Source organism: Oncorhynchus tshawytscha, linkage group LG04, assembly GCF_018296145.1.
Source record: "Oncorhynchus tshawytscha isolate Ot180627B linkage group LG04, Otsh_v2.0, whole genome shotgun sequence".
Lineage (NCBI taxonomy): Eukaryota > Metazoa > Chordata > Actinopteri > Salmoniformes > Salmonidae > Oncorhynchus > Oncorhynchus tshawytscha.
This window is the reverse complement of record NC_056432.1, coordinates 41795022-41821368: the sequence shown is the minus strand read 5'-3', so window position 1 is coordinate 41821368 and position 26347 is coordinate 41795022. Positions and strand designations below refer to the sequence as shown.

The following is a 26347-nucleotide window of genomic DNA, read 5'->3' as shown; positions in this document are numbered from 1 at the left end:
GCCAGGCTTTCCGCCAGGCTTTCTTACTTGAGAGCCCTGATGTGAGCGATCTACAAGGACGTCTTTATCCAATTTGAGGGCTTCCATCAATAACGTTGAGACAGATGAAGTAGAACTTGAGCCCGGGTCCTCCGATACCCTGATATTGGATCTTTGCATATTGTAAATATATGCATTGTTCCTTAAGGCTAGCCACATGGTTTGTTGTGTTGTCTGAGCATGTTGACAAGCCTTGTTCCATGTTGGAGACAGTTTTCTTAACTGTATCCAGTTCAGTACGAACCATTGCTGTATGCTTTGCAAGTTCATTCTACTGCTTATAACTCCGACTTAATAAAATTAAAGTCCTCACTGAGCACCTTCTTGAGTTCCCTGAGTATAGATGAAATGTCTGCTCTGAGGGCAGCAAGAACCTCGAATTTCAAATCCGCGGTGTTCATTTTTTCACTTGTTGAAGAACTTGAGCTCCTCGTCATGGGCCTAGTGCTCTCTCTTTTGTCAGTGACTCCGCTGAACTTTTGCAGGTTAGGCACCATCTACGCATTAAAACAAAAATAAAAGTTGAACAATGTAAAGCACATCATTTCAAGGCTGTGTTTCCTAGTTCTTTTTGGGTCAAAGCACAAACAAAGTAGTAAATAAATGCAATTTCATCCGGAGCTCGTGACCTACTCCACGGCTTGCTCACACGCGCCCCCTAAATAAAGTGAATTCTGAGTTCTAATCAAAACAAATATCAAATTAAAATGTAGGGTTTTATTTTTATGGCATATGTTGTATTATTTTGCCAACTGACCTGCTAGTTTGTTCTTGTGGGATTTTGGTTGCAAGCAAGTTTTCTTTGATCTCCTGTTTAGTAGCGTTTTAAGAAATCTAACGGTAATTCTACCAAAGTGGTTGTTTGTCTTTTCTACACTTTAAATGTATTTGCAAGTTCTGTAGGTACTTCCTGGAAATCTCAAGCTACATTTATTTGCGCTAGAGTGTACACACACACACACACACACACACACACACACTACAATTTCAGAGACCTCAGTCTGAACCCTTTAAAGAGCAGCACTGAGGTGTGTTTACAGTTTGTAGCAGGGTTAAGGAGAAGCAGGGCCCAAAGATGCAGACAAGCAGTTCTGGGAAAGAATGGAAGAAGAACCAGGTGATAACTTTCAAAGGGTGAGAGATGGAGGGATGTATGGTATGAGGGGTGTATTTCAACTAGGACCACAACATTGTGAGAATGTTAGGGTAATACACTTCTAATATGCTACTAGTTAAGGGTATAGTGACCACATTCGAAAATGCCCAAATGCGGCACAACAGGATGATTTTGCGGGACATTCGTTGGACAGTGTAGCCTAATTAATGCAAAATGTTGGCAGCATTCATTACCTTTTTTACCAGTGAAACATTCACCTGCATGTCAATCATTTAATCTCAATCAGTTTCATGGGAATATGCATTTAGATCTTCAATTACTTTTCTATGAGAAAATTAGAGCAGATGGTGTCGTCAAACTATACAGCCTTCCTGTATTTTGTTTAAATCCAAACAAATTCTGCCTAGAGGTGTGCGCTGTTGAGTTTTGGCCTCAATATCATTTTTGGGGGACTATTTAGCTAATCATCCTAAAATCTTAGAGGAAATGACTGCAGTGGTGTTTTTTGGTGTGACAGTTATACTATGCTATTATATTTGATTTTGTTATGTATAATACAAATGAATCATTGTGTGATCTTCCAAGACATGGATTCAGCTTTGCTCTAACTTCACTAAACGAGCACCATTCTGTGACGTGGCAGAGCATTGCTCCGGTGAGCTCCGGCAGCGCTACAGCCCTACTCTCACTGCACCAAACAAGCTAATTGAAACGTTCGTAGCCTACTCTGTTGCCTCACGCCAAATTTGTTAATGCAGAAATGAGAGACCACATGTATGGCTGTTTTTATGCAAATCTGGGAATGTTTGGCCAAGGAAACATTTACGTCTCAGGTGACGAAGCGAGACAAGTAACAGAAAATACACTACATGACCAAAAGTATGTGGACACCTGCTTGTCGAACATCTCATTCCAAAATCATGGGCATTAATATGGAGTTGGTCCCCCTTTGCTGCTACAACAGCCTCCACTCTTCTGGGAAGGCCTTCCACTAGATGTTGGAACATTGCTGCGGGCACTTGTTTCCGTTCAGCCACTAGCATTAGTGAGGTTGGGCGCTGATGTTGGGCGATTAGGCCAGGCTCGCATTCGGCGTTCCAATTCATCACAAAGGTTTTCGATGGGGTTGAAGTCAGGGCTCTGTGCAGGACAGTCAAGTTCCTCCACACCGAGCTCGACAAACCATTTCTGTATGGACCTCACTTCGTGTATGGGGACATTGTCTTGCTGAAACAGGAAATGGCCTTCCCCCACAAAGTAGTAAGCACAGAATTGTGTACAATGTCATTGTATGCTGTAGTGTTAAGATTTCCCTTCACTGGAACTAAGTGGTCTAGCCCAAACCATGACAAACAGCCTCAGACCATTTTTCCTCCTCCACCAGATTTTACAGTTGGCACTATGCATTCAGGCAGGTAGCTTTCCCTGGCATCTGCCAAACCCAGATTAGTCCGTTGGCCGGCCAGATGGTGAAGCGTGATTCATCACTCCAGAGAACATGTTTCCACTGCTCCTCAGTCCAATGGTGGTAAGCTTTACACCACTCAGCTTTACACCACTCCAGGCGATGCTTAGTATTGCGAATGGTGATCTTAGGCTTGTGTGTGGCTGCTCGGCCATGGAAACCCATTTCATAGAGCTCCTGATGAACAGTTATTGTGCTGACATTGCTTCCATAGGCCGTTTGGAACTCTGTAGGGAGTATTGAAACCTAGGACAGACAATTTTTACACGCTTCAGCACCTGGCGGTCCCGTTCTGTGAGCTTGTGTGGCCTACCACTTCGCGGCTGAGCTATTGCTTCCCCTCGACGTTTCCACTTCACAATAACAGCACATACAGTTGACCCAGGGCAGCTCTAGCAGGGTAGACATTTTACTAACTGACTTTTTGGAGAGGTGTTTGCCCATGTTTGTCTATGGAGATGGCATGGATGTGAGCTTGGTTTTATACACCTATCAGCAGCAGGTGTGTGGCTGAAATACCCAACCACTAATTTGAAGGGGACAAATGTGATTGCTTGACGATTGGTCTATGACATTGGTCTACTTCTCTTTTTGCGCTGCACATATCAGATCTCAGCAACGATTGGAGAAGTGTTTAACATCACCAGTACCACATCCTTATGATATTTTAATAATGCAACGTGACTGTAGGAGACAAGTCGGAATGTCTGACTGAAATACGGGACAAATCAACCCTGACATTTTTTCAAAATAATTATTTTTAAAAAAGTGACATGTCTTCTCTAAGTGTTCAACACGTTTGTTATGGCAAGCTTAAATAAGTTCAGGAGTAAAACATGTGCTTAACAAGTCACATAAGTTGCATAGACTAGTGTTTAACATGATTTTTGAATGATTACCTTATCTCTGTACCCCACACATTATAAGTAAGGTCCCTCAGTCGAACAGTCAATTTAATTTAACAAAGACCAGGGAGGTTTTCCAATGCCTCGCGAAGAAGGGCACCTATTGGTAGATGGATTAAAAAAATTTTTTAAAAGATATTGAATATCCCTTTGAGCATGGTGAAGTTATTAATTACACTTTGGATGGTCTATCAATACACGCAGACACTACAAAGATATAGGCATTCTTCCTAACTTACTGTACTTGCTGGAGAGGAAGGAAACCGTTACAGAGGTTAATTAAGGGCTGTGATAGGAGACAAAATAGTTACTCCACAATACTAACTTAATTGACAGAGTGAAACAAAGAAAGTCTGTACAGAACACAACTATTCCTAAACATGCCTCTTGTTTGCAATAAGGCACTCAAATGTCACCCCTGCTCCCTCTCTGGCACTCGAGGGCGCCAGTCTGCCCTTCATTACGCACACCTGTCACCATTATTACGTGCATCAGCACTCATTGGACTCACCTGGACTCCTTCACTTGGTTGATTGCCCCATCTATATCTGTCTGTTCCTCTGTTGGTTCCCCGTGTCAGCATTATTGTCATTTACTTTTCCCCTGTCCAGATTCTGTCCGTATTCTGTTTCTGTCCATTGGTTATTAAAGGTTCACTCCCTGTACCTGCTTCTCGTCTCCAGCGTCTCTCCTTACACTAAAGTAATGCTTCAAAAAATGTGGCAAAGCAATTCACTTTTTGTGCTGAATACAAAATGTTATGTTTGGGGCAAACTCTCCATATTTTCAAGCATGGTGGTGGCTGCATCATGTTATGGGTATGCTTGTAATTGTTAAGGATTGGGGAGTTTCTCAGGATCAAAAAGAAACAGAATGGAGCTAAGCACAGGCAAAGTCCTAGAGGAAAACCTGGTTCAGTCTGCTTTCCAACAGACACTGGGAGACAAAATACTTAAGTAAATTATATATTTCGGTATTTCATTTTCAATAAATTTGCATTAATTGAAAATGAGAAATAAACATTTCTCAAAACATGTTTTCACTTTGTCATTATGGGGTATTGTAGAATAGAAATATGGAATAAGTCAAGTGGTATGAATTCTTTTTGGTACTGTAATTCCATCTAGTTGGCTCGCGGTTTGCTAGGGAGTTGTGGATGGGGATAGGAAGGGCTTAAACTGCTCGCTTCACCTCTGAGGATCGCAGGTTCAATCGCAATGCTGGGCACTCATTAAAATTGTTTCCGTTTTGAACCTTAGCCTTACCTTAACTAGTGGGAATTAATGCCTAAACTTAAGCTTCATGTTCTTTCTGTTTAATCGGCAAGTTTTTTCCCCCCAGTTAGAACAACCTTAACCCTTAACTAATTTCACTTCATCCATAGACTGTTGTGAAAATATTTTATGTTGGCTCATGACCAAAACCCCACACAAAAACTAGTTACCTCTGACATTTAGGGTAGAACCACCTCAGTCGGTCAGTAATATTGGTTGAGTACATGTATGTACTGTATGCCTGTCAGAGCACTGTGCACATTTCTGTGTGTGTTTCTGTGTGTCTGTGTGCGTGGTTGTGTTGAGTGGGGTAACTGTAACCCAACCAACGTATCTATATTTACTCTCAGCAAGTGCTGTGGTTGTGAGGGTATTCCTGTTCAATTTGGCTAATCTGGCTGGGACGGTGAGCCGACCCCGGGTAGACTACGGCTATCATATTTCAAATGAGAATGGGGATAATGGTCCTATGGCTCAATTGAATCAAACTTGCATAGAAGTATTAGCTATGTACAGTTGAAGTCAGAAGTTTACATACACTTAGGTTGGAGTCATTAAAACTCGGTTTTCAACCACTCCACAAATTTCTTGTTAACAAACTTTAGTTTTGGCAATTCGGCTAGGACATCTACTTTGTGCATGACACAAGTCATTTTTCCAACAATTGTTTACAGACAGATTATTTCATTTGTGATTCACTGTATCACAATTCCAGCGGGTCAGAAGTTTACCTACACTAAATTGACTGTGCCTTTTAAACAGCTTGGAAAATTCCAGAAAATGATGTCATGGCTTTAGAAGCTTCTGACATAATTTGTGTCAATTGGAGGTGTACCTGTGGATGTATTTCAAGGCCTACCTTCAAACTCAGTGACTTGGGAAAATCAAAAGAAATCAGCCAAGACCTCAGAAAAAAATGGTTGTCCTCCACAAGTCTGGTTCATCCTTGGGAGCATTTTCCAAACGCCTAAAGGTACCACATTAGTCTGTACAAACCATAGTACACAAGTATAATCACCATGGGACCACGCAGCCGTCATAGAGATGAACGTACTTTGGTGCGAAAAGTGCAAATCAATCCCAGAACAACCGCAAAGGAACTTGTGAAGATGATGTAGGAAACGGGTACAAAAGTATCTATATCCACAGTAAAACTGTGTTGTGGGGGGTCCTTTGCTGCAGGAGGGACTGGTGCACTTCACAAAATAGATGGCGTCATGAGGGAGAAAAATTCTGTGGATATTTTGAAGCAACATCTCAAGACATCACTCAGGAAGTTAAAGCTTGGTCCTAAATGGGCCTTTCAATTGGACAATGACCCCAAGCATACTTCCAAAGTTGTGACAAAAAGGCATTAGGACAACAAAGCCAAGGTATTGGAGTGGCCATACCAAAGCCCTGACCTCCTATAGAAAATTTGTGGGCAGAACTGAAAAGGCGTGTGCGAGCAAGGAGGCCTACAAACCTGACTGTTACACCAGCTCTGTCAGGAGGAATGGGCCAAAATTCACCCAACTTATTGTGGGAGGCTTGTGGAAGGCTACCCAAAACATTTGACCCAAGTTAATCTTAATGCAATGCTACCAAATACTAATTGAGAGTATGTAAACGTCTGACCCACTGGAAATGTGATGAAAGAAATTAATGCCGAAATAATTAATTCTCTCTACTATTATTCTGACATTTCACATTCTTAAAATAAAGTGTTGATCCTAACTGACCTAAGACAGGGACTTTTCACTGGGATTAAATGTCAGGAATTGTGAAATACTGAGTTGAAATGTATTTGGCTAAGGTGTATGTAAACTTGTGACCTCAACTGTAGCTCTTTAACCATGGACAAATACATTCAACAAATGGTTTGGGGTACTACCGTTAAACCTACCTGATCAATTCCTTTTAACAGCTTAGTGTCCACTTTTCAGAATAAGAAGTTGTATACGTGCAGATAGTAGTTTGTGAACAATAGTGACACGGTGTAAACATTGACAAGTTTGATTGATTTTCAACCTTCGATGGATGCCCAGAGAACCAATGGAGGATTTTTCTTCTTAGAGGTTTGTTGGTTGTTTTTGTAGAGCTTTTCTTTATGCACACATGGGGTTTGTTTTTTAATGGACATATTGGGAACAAGAGAGATTCATTGTGTGTGTGAGCTGTTTAAAGTGGCAATCAGCAGTTGACACAATACAAATCATTCTCCCTGACACTTTTTCTGTAAAGGGATGGTGCGGGAGAAATATAACCACTCAAATTCATAGGCATATCTATGGATGCAGGGACTGACCATCCATGGCATCAACATTTTAATCATGTTTTGAGGCTGTACACTGTGTGATTTACATTTACTTTGTTTACAAACTTATTTTGGGTTCTGATAGGGTGCAACTGCGACAGTTTAAACTCACGAGGCATAAGTTATATTCTTCAAGAATCAATAGGTACATATCATTAATTTACAAGTCCAAAAATCAATATAGCAACTAAGGATTGTCCCTTTAAGAGTGGTTGGTAACAAATGTCTTGTATCGAGTTCCAACATTTCCAATGCCCCGGAGCAAGCCGTGTGAATTTATGTGTTGGGGTGTGCGTGTGTGTTGGCACTTACTTTTAACACCTGTTTACTCTCCTCCTTCTGTGTATCTGGTGTTCAGTGGGTCTCATCTCTCTCGCTCTCTCTATTTCTCTGCCTGCTTCGTTCCTGTCCAGAAAACAGGCTGTCGCCTAACACTGCCCCCTCAGCCTGTCCAACTTATGGACATAGACCTATGACATATATTATTATTCAACTTCAACTTCCTGATGTATGTACATCATTTACAAACATGTAAATATTACGTACACAACCCATACCTCATCCTCAGCTTTTCACATTAAAACAAAGATGAAGCCTCAGTGTGTGAGTTCCAAATACCTTTTAATGGAACCCCCAGTGTGTTTTTTTATTTTTGCGTGTCACTGTTCCAAAATTGGATTGTTACTCAACAGGACAGTTAACCCGCCCTGCCCTCAAACGAAGTCACGCTGCTTGCCAATTATCTACAGAGTGGTTGCAGTTGCGTAAAAAAATCACCTAGCAACCACACCAGTCGCCATGTTGGGAGACCAGAGTCAGTGTGGTGGAAGTCCTCCAATTGTCCATATAGCTGGCTGGGTTTTGCTACCAACGGAAGAAACTTCGGAAAGATTGCCCATTATTTTGTTTTTCTAAGGACCCAGAAAATGGAGGAAGTGGGAGAACCTATTAAAGTAAGTAAATATATTTTGAAAATGATCGATGTGTTATCAAATCAAATGTTATTTTTTAATTTAACCTTTATTTTACTAGGCAAGTCAGTTAAGAACAAATTCTTATTTTCAATGACAGCCTAGGAACAGTGGGTTAACTGCCTGTTCAGGGGCAGAACGACAGATTAGTACCTTATCAGCTCAGGGATTCGAACTTGCAACCTTTCGGTTACTAGTCCAACGCTCTAACCACTAGGCTACCCTGCCGCCACAAGTGCCAAATAGATGTGTAGACCTTACCATAAAATGCTTACTTACAAGCCCTTAAACAACAATAAAATTAAAATAAGAGTTAGGAAAATATTTACGAAATAAACAAATGTAAAAAGAAATTAAGACAATAAAATAACAATAATGAGCCTATATACAGAGGGCACCGGTACTGAGTCAATGTGCGGGGGTGCAGGTTAGTCAAGGTAATTGAGGTAATATGTACACGTAGGTAGGGGTAAAGTGACTATATGCATAGATAATAAACAGCGAGTAGCAGCAGCGTAAAAAAACAGGGGGGTCAATGCAAATAGTTTGGATAGCCATTTGATGAACTGTTCAGCAGTCTTATGGCTTGGGGGAAGAAGCTGTTAAGGAGCCTTTTGAACTTAGATGTGACGCTATGGTACCACTTGCCGTGCGGTAGAAGAGAGTCTATGACTAGGGTAGTTGGCCATTTTTAAGTCCTCCCCCTGACATCACCTGGTATAGAGGTCCTGGATGGCAGGCAGCTTAGCCCCAGTGATGTACTGGGCTGTACGTTCTACTCTCTGTAGCGCCTTACGGTCAGAGGCCCGAGAAGTTGCCATACAAGGCAGTGATGCAACCAAATGCTCTCGATGGTGCAGCTGTAGAACCTTTTGAGGATCTGAGGACCCATGCCAAATATTTTCAGTCTCCTGAGGGGGAATAGGTCGTTGTCGTGCTCTCTTCATGACTTTCTTGGTGTGTTTGGACCATGATAGGTTGTTGGTGATGTGGACTCTCGACTTGCTCCACTACAGGCCTGTTGATGAGAATGGGGGCGTGCTCGGCCCTCCTTTTTCTGTAGTCCACGATCATCTCCTTTGTTTTTATCACGTTGAGGGAGAGGTTGTTGTCCTGGCACCACACTGCTAAGTCTCTGACCTCCTTCCCATAGGCTCTGTCATCGTGGTCGGTGATCAGGCCCACAACCGTTATCATCGGCAAACTTAATGATGGTGTTGGAGTCGTGCTTGACCACCCAGTCGTTGGTGAACAGGGAGTACAGGAGGGGACTAAACACGCACCCCTAAAGGGCCCCTGTGTTGAGGATCACTGTGGCAAATGTGTTGTTGCCTACCCTTACCACCTGGGGAGCGGCCCAACCGGAAGTCCAGGATCCAGTTGCAGAGGGAGGTATTTAGTCCCAGGGTCCTTAGCTTAGTGGTGAGCTTTGAGCGCACTATGATGTTGAATGCTGAGCTGTAGTCAATGAACAGCATTCGCACGTTGGTGTTCCTTTTGTCCAGGTGGGAAAGGGCAGTGTGGTGTGCAATAGAGATTGCATCACCTGTGGATCTGTTGGGGCGATATGCGAATTGGAGTGGGTCTAGGGCAGTGGTTCCCAAACATTTTATAGTCCCGTAGCCCTTGAAACAGTCAACCTCCAGCTGTGTACGCCCTCTAGCACCAGGGTCAGGGCACTCTCAAATGCTGATTTTTTTGCCATCATTGTAAGCCTGCCACACACACACTAATACATTTATTAAACATAAGAATGAATGTGAGTTTTTGTCACAACCTGGCTCGTGGGAAGTGACAGAGGTCAAAAGTAACAGTCAGTATCTGGTGTGGCCACCAGCTGCATTAAGTACTGCAGTACATCATCTCCTCATGGACTGCACCAGATTTTCCCATTCTTGCTGTGAGATGTTACCCCACTCTTCCACCAAGGCACCAGCAAGTTCCCGGACATTTCTGGGGGGAATGAGATTGCCTGCAATGACAACAAGCTCAGTCCGATGATGCTGCGACACACCGCCCCAGACCATGACAGACCCTCCACCTCCAAATCGATCCCGCTCCAGAGTACAGGCCTCGGTGTAACGCTCATTCCTTTGACGATAAACGGAAATCCGACCATCACCCCTAGTGAGATAAAACCGCGACGCATCAGTGAAGAGCACTTTTTGCCAGTCTTGTCTGGTCCAGCGACAGTGGAGAAAGAACGCATCTCCTTCCTGAGAGGTATGACGACTGCGTTGTCCCAAGGTGTTTATACTTGCGTACTATTGTTTGTACAGATGAACGTGGTACCTTCAGGCATTTGAAAATTGCTCTCTAGGTTGAACCAGACTTGTAGAGGTCTACAACTGTTTTTCTGAGGTCGGATTTCTGATTTCCTTTTGATTTTCCCATTATATCAAGCAAAGAGGCACTGAATTTGAAGGTAGGCCTTGAAATACATCCACAGGTACATCTCCAATTAACTCAAATAATATCAATTAACCAGAAGCTAGTAAAGCCATGACATCATTTTCTGGAATTTTCCAAGCTATACAGTTGAAGTCAGAAGTTTACATACACTTAGGTTGGAGTCATTAAAACTCGTTTTTCAACCACTCCACAAATTTCTTGTTAACAAACTATAGTTTTAGCTAGTCGGTTAGGACATCTACTTTGTGCATGACAAGTAATTTTTCCAACAATTGTTTACAGACAGGTTATTTCACTTATAATTCACTGCATCACAATTCCAGTGTGTCAGAAGTTTACATACACTAAGTAGACTGTGCCTTTTAAACAGCTTGGAAAATTCCAGAAAATTAGCTTGGTTGCAAATGGGTCTTCCAAATGGACAATGACCCCAAGCACACTTCCAAAGTTGTAGCAAATGGCTTAAGGACAACAAAGTCAAAGTATTGGAGTGGCCATCACAAAGCCCTGACCCTAATCCCATACAAAACTTGTGGACAGAACTGAAAAAGCGTGTGTGAGCAAGGAGGCCTACTTACCTGACTCAGTTACACCAGCTCTGTCAGGAGGAATGGGCCAAAATTCACCCAACTTGTTGTAGGTAGCTTGTGGAAGGCTACCCGAAAGTTACAATTTAAAGGCAATGCAACCAAATACTAATTGAGTGTATGTAAACATCTGACCCACTGGAAATGTGATGAAAGAAATAAAAGCTGAAATGAATTATTCTCTCTACAATTATTCTGACATTTCACATTCTTAAAATAAAAGTAGTGATCCTAACTGACCTAACTGACCTTTACTACGATTAAATGTCAGGGATTGTGAAAAACTGAGTTTAAATGTATTTGGCTAACACGGAACCAAAACCGGCTGCGCGAGTGCACCATCGTGCATACATTTATTTTGTTCCCCTACACCAAACGCGATCACGACACACAGGTCAAAATATCAAAACAAACTGAACCAATTACATTAATTTGGGAACAGGTCGAAAAGCATTAAACATTTATGGCAATTTAGCTAGTTAGCTTGCACTTGCTAGCTAATTTGTCCTATTTAGCTAGATTGCTGTTGCTAGCTAATTTGTCCTATTTAGCTAGATTGCTGTTGCTAGCTAATTTGCCCTGGGATATAAACATTAAGTTGTTATTTTACCTGACATGCACAAGGTTCTGTACTCCGACAATTAATCCACACATGAAACGATTCGGTTGACCGTTTTAAGTAATCTATTCTCCTTCCAGGCTTTTACATCTTTAAATTGATATGGTAATTGGCATCTAAACTTTCATAGTATTACTACACTGACCGGCAACACAGTTTGTTTTTCAATCACCCACATGGTTATAACCAATGAGGAGATGGCATGTGGGTACCTGCTTCTATAAACCAATGAGGAGATGAGAGATGGGAGAGGCAGGACTTACAGCGCGATCAGCGTCAGAAATAGAAAGGAGTTCTATTTTAGCCCTTGGCAACGCAGATGCTCGTTGACGCGCGTGAGCAGTGTGGGTGCAATAATTGAATAACATAGATTTCTACATTTATTTTGCAACGCGCACGCGACGCGAGCGGTGTGGTCAGCCTATAAGGTGTATGTACACTTCCGACTTCAACTGTATATACACTGCTCAAAAAAATAAAGGGAACACTTAAACAACACAATCTAACACCAAGTCAATCACACTTCTGTGAAATCAAACTGTCCACTTAGGAAGCAACACTGATTGACAATAAATTTCACATGCTGTTGTGCAAATGGAATAGACAACAGGTGGAAATTATAGTCATTTAGCAAGACACCCCCAATAAAGGAATGGTTCTGCAGGTGGTGACCACAGACCACTTCTCAGTTCCTATGCTTCCTGGCTGATGTTTTGGTCACTTTTGAATGCTGGCGGTGCTTTCACTCTAGTGGTAGCATGAGACTGAGTCTACAACCCACACAAGTGGCTCAGGTAGTGCAGCTCATCCAGGATGGCACATCAATGCGAGCTGTGGCAAGAAGGTTTGCTGTGTCTGTCAGCGTAGTGTCCAGAGCATGGAGGCGCTACCAGGAGACAGGCCAATACATCAGGATACGTGGAGGAGGCCGTAGGAGGGCAACAACCCAGCAGCAGGACTGCTACCTCCGCCTTTGTGCAAGGAGGAGCAGGAGGAGCACTGCCAGAGCCCAGCAAAATTACCTCCATCAGGCCACAAATGTGCATGTGTCTGCTCAAACGGTCAGAAACAGACTCCATGAGGGTGGTATGAGGGCCCGACGTCCACAGGTGGGGGTTGTGCTTATACAGCCCAACACCGTGCAGGACGTTTGTCATTTGCCAGAGAACACCAAGATTGGCAAATTCGCCACTGGCGCCCTGTGCTCTTCACAGATGAAAGCAGGTTCACACTGAGCACGTTACAGAGTCTGGAGACGCCGTGGAGAACGTTCTGCTGCCTGCAACATCCTCCAGCATGACCGGTTTGGTGGTGGGCCAGTCATGGTGTGGGGTGACATTTCTTTGGGGGGCCGCACAGCCCTCCATGTGCTCGCCAGAGGTAGCCTGACTGCCATTAGGTACCGAGATGAGATCCTCAGACCCCTTGTGAAACCATATGCTGGTGCGGTTGGCCCTGGGTTCCTCCTAATGCAAGACAATGCTAGACCTCATGTGGCTGGAGTTTGTCAGCAGTTCCTGCAAGAGGAAGGCATTGATGCTATGGACTGGCCCGCCCGTTCCCCAGACCTGAATCCAATTGAGCACATCTGGGACATCATGTCTCGCTCCATCCACCAACACCACGTTGCACCACAGACTGTCCAGGAGTTGGCGGATGCTTTAGTCCAGGTCTGGGATGAGATCCCTCAGGAGACCATCCGCCACCTCATCAGGAGCATGCCCAGGCATTTTAGGGAGGTCATACAGGCACGTGGAGGCCACACACACTACTGAGCCTAATTTTGACTTGTTTTAAGGACATTACATCAAAGTTGGATCAGCCTGTAGTGTGGTTTTCCACTTTAATTTTGAGTGTGACTCCAAATCCAGACCTCCGTGGGTTGATAAATTTGATTTCAATTGATAATTTTTGTGTGATTTTGTTGTCAGCACATTCAACTATGTATAGAAAAAAGTATTTAATAAGAATATTTCATTCATTCAGATCTAGGATGTGTTATTTTAGTGTTCCCTTTGTTTTTTTGAGCGGTGTATAACATGTCTTACTGAGACTTTCCATAAGTCAATGCAAGTTTCTTCAACTGTCTTCTGACTGTGATTAGAGCGAAGTTGATGTGCCAGCAGATTACAGATGGCCTTTGCCGATCGTTCATCATCTTCATTCATCAGCGAGTCGATGGCTTGAATAGTCTCGCTGGAAATGTAAACATTGGCATGTTTACTACGGCAGACCCATATGTAATTATTGGCAATATGAGTCTCACTAGTATTGAGTAATGTGCTGTTAAGTGGTGTAGGTCTTATTTATTTAAAGAGCATATTGAAGTTAGAATCAATAGGATTCGAAGCAATAGCCTACCCCTGTGGTCAACTATTTTAGCACCGTTTCGTGCTGCTCTGAGACAAGCAAGGGGACTGGTCTTGATTTTTATTTTCACTGATACTCAGTTTGGGTATTGGTTAGACTACAATTAGGGTGTAGAAATGTTATGCTCTTAGTACTGTAGCCTCCTCTTTACCGTAACGTTGTACAGCACCATATTTTCCGTTCCATCCTAACAGAAACCCTGAGGGTTTTTCATTTTTCTCAGAATAGAAACACCATAATATTAATCTAATTAATTATGCAACATTTCTTAAAATCAGTCCCATATACAAATTTTCTTCCAAAAAAGGTTTTAAATTCTCTAGTGCGGCCACTATTGAAGGCTATCAAATGCTTCTCAAAGATGCCCTCTGGTGGTCAAACTAGCACTAACTAGCATTAATGGTAACAGCAGCTGACACTTAAATAACGTGCTATAGAATTCTGCGTCACCATGCAAGCTGTGCTGCAGTACGCTGCAACTTTTAAAGGACGAACCACTCTAGCGAACAGTACACTTTAGCTTGAAATGAAACCACTTCCTGTCAAAATTAGAAATGTGTAATATCTGAAAATATAGCTAGCTAGCTATCTTAACCTGTATACATCAACATGCATCATGGACGCATCTCCCTGTCAGGAATGCCATACCACGGTTCCCCTTAGTTTGAAGATGTAGACCGGAGACAGGTGTTTACTTCATCTCTTTAGCTATCATACCCTAATTCCACTGATTTCAAAACTTGATCCTCCAGAAAATGGAGAGCAACACTTATGGAGCTCCACTACACAATATATTTTAGAAAAATCTGTATTCGACAGGATTACCAACACAGACTCACGAGCTCAAGTAGACAGACGCCTTCAATATGGCAGACCAATCCGAACTCCTCTCTCTGCATGTCCAGCCCACCTATTATCTCAGCCAATCATGGCTAGTGGTTGCTGTCTTTTTATGTGACTTGACCAACAAGGCTCGTAATTTAACAATTGTATTCGTATTTACAGATGGCATACAAGTTTGTTATTAAGGCACATGAAAGTTCATATGTTCGAAAAGGCATTTCTGCCCTCAAAAAAACATTTTGATTTTAAAAAATTAAATACTTTCAAACGGCTCTCTTATGAAGTTGTGACTCATACACCTAGTTTCCTGAATTGTGTCACATATTTGACTAAAACATAATCATTTCAAACCTTGCTTGCATTTGTATTCGATCACGTGTCTCTCTATTATGGGTGGGAATATTTGGGAACAGATTTACAAAATCATTTGGAGCTGATTTTCTGGTGGTTTTACTGTCTTATTTTCAACAATAAAATTATTTAAAAAAAATGTTTTTGTATTTTTTTCCTCAAAGAACTTGGGGCCAAATTAAACCACACGCAGCCCGCTAGTTGTACACTCAGTATATGTATGGAGAATAATGTATTCTGTGTGTATTCCTTTATAACCGCGGACATGCGAGATACTAATTTCATAAACTTTATGGTGTTGTACTCAATTGTGCTTATTTAGCTAGCTATTAGCTCAGTCAGAGAAGTATTAGCTTGTGTTGTTTCCTTTGAAGCTGCCCTGGCCTTATCATGACCGGGGCCTATGTATTCAATTGGTTTCGCATAACTCTGTTCTGTCCTGCCCTGCCCCCTTATGGAGCTGTTCCGTTACTGTTTCTTACGGTTATATTATTCACAATGATGATTTTTAAAGCAGTGTTATGTGGCCATTGAGAACAGCAATGTTGATCAGACGGAGAAATATCTTCTTTTACCACTTGGTGGTTTTCCGAGCGCATGCCACAAAGCTGTTCATCATGTCCGACTTATCCACTGCCCCCATTTTGCGATTTTAGTCAAGCACTCAGTCTGGGATCTTTCACTCTCCCATCAGGTGATCCACCTTCCCTGTGGCTAGCTCTTCTCCTGTAGCTCCAAGGCATAGTGATTGTTCTCCTCCACTATATTTCTGTCAGAAACAACTTGACGCACTCTGCCTCAGAGGGAGATGGCAAGTGGCTTTGCGCTCTTAGCTGGGACTCATCAAAGTGAACAGCAGGTTCAGAATGGGTGAAATGGCTGGCAGCGTTCCAGCTACTGCAGACCTGCTGTACTTCACCCACTGTTGGCCTGCCTCCATCACCACCACCATCATCAGACGGACCTGGGACTTCGTCAGTGGGCAAGGGGTCCTCAGATTCAGCGTTCTTGAAGGTCACAAGTTTGGAGAGCAGCTCCTCACTGTCACTGTCATAATCTGATTCCTCACTGTCATACTCAGAATCATTGTCCGAATTTACAAAAATCTCCTGAATTTCCACATTTGTGAGTTGTCTCCTTTTGAAATAGAGTTATAATTCTACAGCTTACCGCACTAGCTACATAAACAACAATACAATGGCTCCAAGTGAGTGTCAGGGGTGACGTGATTGGCTGCCGGTGTGGTGATAATGATGATTTGTTTCCCAGATGGTTTGTTTACATAGCAGGTTAGGATAATTAGGATAATTAACATGGCAGGTTAGGGCAATTAACGCAGCAGGTTAGGTGAATTAATGTTGGATGTTAACCTCCATTATCTTAAGGTTAGGAAAAGGGTTAGGGTTAGGCTTAGCTAAAATGCTACAGTTGTCAACAACTGCCCCTGACACGACCACTAGACAGAGCTGTTGTAGGCCTAGCTACTCCATCTAACCACAACGGTAAAAATGTAAACAAACCGTTTGTGGCGACAAATCATCAGTACCATAACACCGACATTGGCCACGTTTATCAATAAATCCGTTTCAGGAAATGGTTTTATTTACATGTTTTCAAGTACTGGTCACATCATGCATTCCAATTTTTGCATAGATTGTAATGGACACATAAGATGTGTGTAAAATACTTCGTTGAAGGTTGTACTGATTATGATCAGCTATTGCTAAGCTATTTGCCGGCTATGTGTGGAGCCATGTTTGTTGATGTCCTTCAATGCATTCTGGGTGTCTGTCAGACCAAAGATGTTATACCAAAACAAGGTGAATGGATGGTTCTCATCTTTAAACTTCCAGAAGTGAATGGCTGGGAATGATGCAAGTGAATGATGCAAATTGAAAATTGCATCCAAAAATAAACTGCTCACAATGAGGACATTACGTTGTACAGACTGTTTATGCAAGAGTGACCAGCTCAAACGCCGACTGTTGCGTCAATCGTAACTATACGTTGAAATGAATTGTTCTAATCACACTGGTTTGAGTGTACGCTGCAGGGACCACTGTAGAATGATCACACCCATGTGTTTGTACACGTCAAAGGGTTAAGAAGGTAAGGCTGTTCAGCCTACACCTTACATTAAGTTGCACAGATACCATGTGACAAATAGACATTATTCATGTGAACATCTCTTTGACATTCAAACCTATTTTTATTATTCTGAAAAATATCTGTTTTAGAATTTAGGAACATTTACGCAAACCTTTTCATTGGAGCACTTCCTGTATAACTAATTTGGGATCTCAAGCACCTCCCGATTTGACTAAATGCAATTGACCCCTACCCTGGTGATTAGGTTGTGCAAAGCTGTCATCAAGGCAAAATGTGGCTACGTTGAAGAATCTGAAATATAAAATTATATTTTGATTTGTTTAATGCATGGTGGTGGCAGTATCATGCTGTGGGGATGTTTTTCAGCAACAGGGACTGGGACACTCGTTAGGTTCGGGGAAAGATGAATGGAGCCAAGTACTGAAAGATTCTTGATGAAAACCTGCTCCAGAGCGCTCAGAACCTCAGACTGGGGTGAAGGTTCACCTTCAAACAGGACAATGACCCTAAGCACACAGCCAAGACAACGCAGGTGTCCTTGAGTGGCCCAGCTAGAGCCCGGAGTTGAACCTGATCAAACATCTCTCAAGAGACTTGAAAATAGCTGTGCAGCAACGTTCCCCATCCAACTTGACAGAGCTTGAGACGATCTGGAGAGAAGAATGGAGGAAGCTCCCTAAATACGTTGCAGTTCTTGAAACAAACCGGTGCCCCTGACACCTACTACCACACAGTGGTGGGAAAAGTACCCCATTGTCATACTTGAGTAAAAGTAAAGATACCTTAATGGAAAATAACTCAAAGGTTAGTCACCCAGTAAAATACTACTTGAGTAAAAGTCTAAAAGTATTTGGTTTAAATATACTGAAGTATCAAAAGTGAATGTACTTGCTAAAATAAACTTTCAGTATCAAAAGTACAAGTATAAATAATTTCAAATTGCTTATATTAAGCAAACCAGACAGCACCATTTTCATTTATTTTTTACATTTTTACGGATAGCCAGTGGCACACTCCAACACTCAGACATATTTTACAGAAGAAGCATGTGTGTATAGTGAGTCCGCCAGTGTGTTTAATACCAAGGATACAGTCAGCTAAGTGCATGCAATTAGAAAGCTCACAACACATTTTATACTCTTCCCTTGTAGGCATAACCTCCCCAGCTATACATTTTATGACCCCAATGAGATTCCCTCCTTTCCCCTGTGAAATGTCCACGGTCCTCTCTTTGTTTAGCCAGATGTCAGAATCACACCCCGTGCATCTTCTGTTCTGCGCTTGACCCTGCTCTCTGATCCTAGGCAATTTCCTCTGATTAGGTCAACATTTCTAAATTAGCATACACACATTTTCATGGCCTAAACTCCGTTAATACTCACAGTAATCATTCACTAAACAGGATACAAACAAACTACATGTTACATTTTAATAGGATTTATCACTGCCAAGCATTCAACAGGTAATGAGTACTTTTGGGTGTCAGGGAAAATGTATGGAGTAGAAAGTACATTAGTTTCTTTAGAAATGTAGTGAAGTAAAAGTTAATTACAGATAACTAAAAATACTTTAAGTAGTTTTTGGGGTAAGTACTTTACACCACTACTACCATACCCCATTTAAAGGCACTTAAATATTTTGTCTTGCCCATTCACCCTCTGAATGGGACACATAATAAATAATCCATATCTCAAGGTTTAAAAATCCTTCTTTAAACTGTCTCCTCCCCTACATCTACACTAATTGAAGTGGATTTAACAAGTGACATCAATAAGGGATCATAGTTTTCACCTGGATTCACCTGGTCAGTCCGTGTCATGGAAAGAGTAGGTGTTCTTCAGGCTTTGTATAGTCAGTGTACATTTTTTGGGACAATTTTAAATATTTGACATATCCTAAAAACTGTATCTAAAAATATATATTTTTGTTTTTTTTCATATGGGTGTAATGTGATTTGTGGATTAAAATAAAGTATTTCAAGTGTGTGTGAGTGCGTGCGTGCGTGATGACACAGCAGGAAGTAACTCAATTTGCACGGAAATCACATTAAATCGCACTGATTTAGACACTTAAGTGGGAAGAGCAACAAGGTTTGTGAATGGACGTGTTTAAATGGACAGAATGTCCAATACAGCAGAGGGATATTACAGTGGGCTCATTAGAATGGATACAGGGCACTTACTAGCTAAACATTTAAGGCAAAAGAACAGACTGAATGTCCTTTCAAAACAACAGCACAAAATATCAACACTAGCATGGGGTTCTGATGAACCTGTGAATTGAATGACAGTAGAAGGATTTTTCGTTCTTGTAAACGTCCTTTGCATGCATATAGAAATGCACACAGGCATGCAGACACACACACACACATGCACACTGTGCCTAATTGGCTTATCTGCAAGAAAGCAACAGGATACAGAATGAAAAATGTAGCTGTGTTCTCTGCCCAGGTAACAAACGGTAGCTGAGACAGATCAGAAGGTCATTGCTTTATAGTGAGCTAGATAATATTCTAATCTCTTGCTGCTTCTCCTTGGTAATGGCCTTTTATAGCATTAGGAGAATGTGCCTGCAATGCCACATCATGATGGATGTAAATCTTACCATGCCTGATTTGGGAACTAGTGAAATTGAAACCACTAGCTAATTATCTGAGAGTAATGTCAATGTGATGATTATGACTTTGACATTTGATGACACACGAGTTGCTAAAGATTCTGAAAGTTGAAAGAATGTTTTGTTGTTGATATGTTCGCTTGCTCGCTCACACTCACACACACAAACCTCTGCCTGTCTCCATCTCTCTGAAGAAATCACTCTGCGTGTTGTTAGCCCAGTGTTAGCTAACTCTCTCACATTACCAAATGAGCTGGAAAGGTGGTGATTCTCAGCATTAGCCCCATATCCACCAGGCTCTTCAGGGCAATTAGCTAACCGTTTTGCAATATACCCGCTGAATTATCCCTAACGCGCCTTTGCTCTTTTCACACCGCAATTTATTGTGGCTTTGGTGCTCACAGAAAGGGTTTTATTTAGACTTTAGAGGGTTTGTTTTAAGCCTAATGATTGTCGTCTTGTCAGTGAGTCAGGCTCTGTTTCCTAGCTACGCTGTGTGGACAGGTACAGGGAGGAAGACTGTTTTTCAGCCTGATAGAGAGAGAGGAGTGGGGGCACAAATGCACACAGTCTGTAGCATACACAGGCATGCACAACATGTTTGTGTTTCCATTGCTTTAGGAGCATGCTGGTTATATAAGAGTCATGCCATTCTCCTGCTGAAAGAAGACAAAATTGACGTTCTCATCAGAAAAAAAACCTTGTTCTCCATCCAGTCCTTCATGTTCTTCTCCATTTGTCATACCAAGATGCCCTTCTCTCACAGATGACCTTCTGTCAATGATCAGTTATGAAAAGCCTCTGATATACATCCCCAAACAGGCATAATAAAAAGGGCCCTGAGTCACAAAAGGCCAGACAGACATTTTATATTTTCCCTTTTAAAATGGATCATTTAGGCCTCTGTCAAAAACTCACAGACCAAAGGTTTGAAAAGTCCTCTCAGCAGATGAGCAGGAGACTGTTTATCAGGTGTTGTTCATAACCTTTCACCTCCGATAGACTTTTGGCTTGGAGGCCGGGCAGATGTGTCCAGTTGGTGATAGAATAGAGAACTCCCAGTTAACCTTGTCCTCCTGCACATGAAGGTAATTTGGCCGACACTTTGATCCAAAACCACTTACAATGACGTCAAAGATATTTACAACTTCAGCACTAATTCGTCACAATCATTTCACTTAGCCTAGTACTAGGGCTGGGAATTGACAGGGATCTCACGATACTATATTATCACGATGCATAGATGCCGATACGATATGTATTTCGATTCTCACGATTTTACATGTATTGCGATTCAATACTGTGATTTTATTGCGATCCCATGGTCAAAAACGTATTGCTCACCGTACGTCTGCTGCAAAGGGACAAGAGAGAGAAAATGGGAAAATTGGTTTCAATCAGTCATGGAAGTAAATGTGTAAGTAAACTGGCTCCCTAATTAAAAGGAAGATGGAGAAGAAGCTATGAAGGAAATATACTGTAGGTTTGGTTAAAGCCGACTGGCGCAAAAATAATATTGCGATACTGTCAAAACGATATGATATATTGGCAAAAAGAATATCCTGATATGTAACTGTATTCATTTTGTTTTAACCCCATCACTACCTAGTACACAAGCTCGATACAGTGGAGTACACCTCCTTTTGATGGGAAATGACTGTTTGGCTCAGAGATGTCTTTCGTCTTCTATTCGATTTAAAAGAAATGAAGTATGCTAAATGCATTGAACTGTAATGTATAGACAAAGCGGTGATTTGACATTCATAAACAATGTACTTTGTAGGCTACCTGTAAAAATGAAAACATGTTGAGAGTTAACAATTATACAGTGTTCTTTAATGCACTATTTCCATTCATGCTTAGATGAATTATTTAGCTTTGCAGTGATTTCCAAGGCAGGGCAAGGGAAGGCTAATCATTATTCTGTTGTTTTTTGTGTTGTCTTTGATTGATGGGAGAAGTTTAAATGCACATCTTTTTTAGTTGGCAGGGTTCTAGGCAGGAGTTAGAGTTGAACTCCTAGTATCTTTAAGCACCATTCCCATAATCAGGCCTTTTCTATGTTTTCAAAGTAAAGCAGTACGTATATCTAGGCAGGGGTAGGCCATTCTCCCTGCTGTATGTTTTGGCATCATAGCTTTCAAGGTCTGCAGCAACTCTTTGATTGGGGCAGCTGGAATTCAAGGGGTGAGAGTTAGGGAGGGTTGAATTAACAGAGGGCAGGGAGCCACACATCATACTTGTTGTGAGGGAGAGAGTGGGAGAGAGGAATGCACTGAAATATGAGATATAGGCTTATATTCACATACAGTGGGGCAAAAAAGTATTTAGTCAGCCACCAATTGTGCAAGTTCTCCCACTTACAAAGATGAGAGAGGCCTGTAATTTTCATCATAGGTACACTTCAACTATGACAGACAAAATTAGAAAAAAAAATCCAGAAAATCACATTGTAGGATTATTAATGAATGTATTTGCAAATTATGGTGGAAAATAAGTATTTGGTCACCTACAAACAAGCAAGATTTCTGGCTCTCACAGACCTGTAACTTCTTCTTTAAGAGGCTCCTCTGTCCTCCACTCATTACCTGTATTAATGGCACCTGTTTGAACTTGATATCAGTATAAAAGACACCTGTCCACAACCTCAAACAGTCACACTCCAAACTCCACTATGGCCAAGACCAAAGAGCTGTCAAACGACACCAGAAACAAAATTGTAGACCTGCACCAGGCTGGGAAGACTGAATCGGCAATAGGTAAGTAGCTTGGTTTGAAGAAATCAACTGTGGGAGCAATTATTAGGAAATGGAAGACATACAAGACCACTGATAATCTCCCTCGATCTGGGGCTCCACGCAAGATCTCACCCCGTGGGGTCAAAATGATCACAAGAACGGTGAGCAAAAATCCCAGAACCACACGGGGGGACCTAGTGGATGACCTGCAGAGAGCTGGGACCAAAGTAAAAAAGCCTACCATCAGTAACACACTACGACGCCAGGGACTCAAATCCTGCAGTGCCAGACATGTCCTCCTGCTTAAGCCAGTACATGTCCAGGCCCGTCTGAAGTTTGCTAGAGAGCATTTGGATGACCCAGAAGAAGATTGGGAGAATGTCACCTGGTCAGATGAAACCAAGATAGAGCTTTTTGGTAAAAACTCGTCATGTTTGGAGGACAAAGAATGCTGAGTTGCATCCAAAGAACACCATACCTACTGTGAAGCATGGGGGTGGAAACAGCATGCTTTGGGGCTGTTTTTCTGCAAAGGGACCAGAATGACTGATCCGTGTAAAGGAATGAATGAATGGGGCCATGTATCATGAGATTTTGAGTGAAAACCTCCTTCCATCAGCAAGGGCATTGAAGATGAAACGTGACTGGGTCTTTCAGCATGACAATGATCCCAAACACACCGCCCGGGCAACGAAGGAGTGGCTTCGTAAGAAGCATTTCAAGGTCCTGGAGTGGCCTAGCCAGTCTCCAGATCTCAACCCCATAGAAAATCTTTGGAGGAAGTTGAAAGTCCGTGTTGCCCAGCAACAGCCCCAAAACATCACTGCTCTAGAGGAGATCTGCATGGAGGAATGGGCCAAAATACCAGCAACAGTGTGTGAAGACTTACAGAAAACGTTTGACCTCTGTCATTGCCAACAAAGAGTATATAACAAAGTATTGATATAAACTTTTGTTATTGACCAAATACTTATTTTCCACCATAATTTGCAAATAAATTCATATAAAATTCTACATTGTGATTTTCTGGATTTTTTTTCTTCTCATTTTGTCTGTAATAGTTGAAGTGTACCTATGATGACAATTATACAGGCCTCTCTCATCTTTTTAAGTGGAAGAACTTGCACAATTGATGGCTGACTAAATACTTCTTTGCCCCACTGTAGACCTATGTTTAACAACCAAATAAACGGAGAAGTATGTTCCATGTTGGTGATGATAATGGTATAAGATGATGACATTACCACGTATCAAAGGCAAAGCAGCTCCACAAACTAGAATTGTGTGTGTGTGTGTGTGTGTGTGTGTGTGTGTGTGTGTGTGCGTGCGTGCGTGCGCATGTAAACTAATATGTATATTCTATAGAGTTCAGCTATAAAGGAGAGGAGGAGGAAAGAGGGATGGAGAGGGAGGTAGGAATCCATCTTCTGGCCAGGAGCGATTGTTTAGCTCCCTGTCAACCTGCAGCCAGCAGTCAGTCAAACTTTGAAACAAGATTTGAGACTATGACAGAGACATTATGAAATAGGTTTTAGGTGTGTCATATGCTTTCATGATTTAATGTGTTATTCTCTATAACACTCAAAGTCCTTATGTCTAGGCTACATTTAACAAACCGCCTCGCCCTCCAAGTCTTTACTGAATCCCTTTTTATAAGCCATGCAAACACTACAGACCCATTAGGTAGTGTCGAGAGCCCACTGTAGCTAATACAATGTGTTTGTGTGTATGTATGTGTGTGCGCCTGTGTGTGTGTGCACGGAGGTGCGTGCGAGAGCGCTGAGCAGAAATCAATGGCACCTTCAGTCACTTATTTATGGTAACGCCAAACCCAGAGCCTCTCAAATGGATGACAAACTGACTCTGAGGGAGGACGGGCCGGTGGGTCTGTGGAGGGGGGTAGAGGCAGAGAAAATGGGTCTAATGAGGGGAGAAGGATGGAGGAAGAGAAGTGGCAGTGGAACCGCACGGTAAGAAACTATTAAGGTTACACTCAGGTGCCCTACCAAGTTTTGAAGATGTTCTTAGACCTTTACGATTGTGGCAATTGGCTTCTATGGATAGGGCTCAATTGAAATGTTTCTTACAGGAGAATTATGAAAAGCACATGCATAACCATGGTAGCAGCTGAAAGGGAACAGTTTGGAGATAATGGGAAAATGATCAGACTGAAGTTGAGAACACAACAGTTCACCTGACACAAGACTGAATCGAAACATTACGCTGTTGATTTTATTTGTATTTTCCATTGACTGTACTTTTCACCGCATTTGATGATAACGAAATCAGAAAATACTCTGGATACATTCAGTAACATGATAAGAAAATGTGGGGTAGGTGCAACAAAAGACCAAAAGAATGACAAGGGTTTGAGGGAGAGGACCTACTGGTGTCTGCAAGCGGACACACACCTCTCTAAAGTGTGCCCAGTACCTAAGCAATTTCCAGTCACTTTTATGACTCAAAGAAGAGTCTTCAACTATAAGGTACTTTTTTTGAGCTCTCCTAGCTGTGCCGTTGAGGAACTAGAGCAAGCACACTTGTAGTTTTTTCGCTTGGAACACAGCCCTGCACCCCCCCATCACACAATTACTGCAATTCAAAAACGGTCCATTAGAAATCTCAATCTGGGTCAGGTAGGCATGCTTGTTAGGCTTTCACAAGGCAATTCAGAGAAATTAATCTTAATTTGGGTGCGTATAGTCATGAGTGCATTCAGGTGCGTGTGCTGCAGTGAATTTTCTTCACAATAAATAAACAATCTCATTCTGTTCAGAACGTATGACGTCATCTTGTAACTGTACATCAGACATAGTGATCATAAACCACACTGTATATGAATTGAGTTTTATGATTCGGAAATGTGAATTGCACATTTGGACTCACGGGTGTTGTGCACGCTTGTATGACATCTAAGCGGTATCTATAATAATCTTCAACATCTCATCTTTCAAAAATACATTGAGTGATCTTAATTGACAGAATTTCCATCACTCGACTTCCTGCCGCGCGCGGTGCTCTAGCTCAGAACGGCTGTCAGTCATAACCTGTACAGCGCAGAGCCAGAGCTCTGACATCATATATAGCACTACATTCCAATGTAGGTTCTTATTTGTGCCCAAATCAGCCATTTGTAACCCATATATTGTACGGGTATGACTGTAAAGGGCTATATTGCTAGTGTTTTTTACAGTAGCAATGCTCTGCCTGATTGAAATGCACAGAGCACAGCTAGCCTGGGTTTGGACATAGTTCAACCCTATATCAAAGTTTGTTCCACTTCCACACCTCAGAAACCAGAGGCAGATTTATCCTAATGAAAGATTTGATCCACACAACAGATGAATAATTCTTCACATTACGGTATCTTTTCTTGTACAGTAGTCTGTGTCATTTTCTTAAAGTATGCTTCTCTGGGATAATTAAAGTGGATCTCTCTTTCTCTCTCTCAGATCCCTTTGTCCATGCTCCTCATTTCACTGGGTGTAAATCCAGGGAGCTTGTGACGTTTAGCTGTTGGTGGAGCGCCGGAAGCTTCCAGAATCTCACGGAACCCGGAGCACTGCAAATGTTCTACTGGAAGAAGTGAGTGAGTGAGTGGAAAGTAGTGAAAAACGTGTAAAGAGTGTGCTTTA

The 26347-nt window shown here is 42.0% G+C and overlaps 1 protein-coding gene across 2 annotated transcripts in view; it reads left to right on the top strand.

Annotated features, from left to right (window-relative positions):
• The window catches only part of ghra (growth hormone receptor a), a 75177-nt gene that overhangs the window by 26956 nt on the left and 21874 nt on the right, over positions 1-26347 (top strand). Inside the window, exons 1-2 of one of the 2 annotated variants that reach the window (XM_024418158.2) lie at positions 7897-8049; positions 26165-26297. In XM_024418158.2, the coding sequence (XP_024273926.2) occupies positions 26281-26297 (17 nt within the window). In that variant the 5' untranslated portion in view covers positions 7897-8049; positions 26165-26280. Of the gene's footprint in view, positions 1-7896; positions 8050-26164; positions 26298-26347 lie in introns of those variants that run through there. The other variant, XM_024418157.2, reaches the window with a different exon arrangement.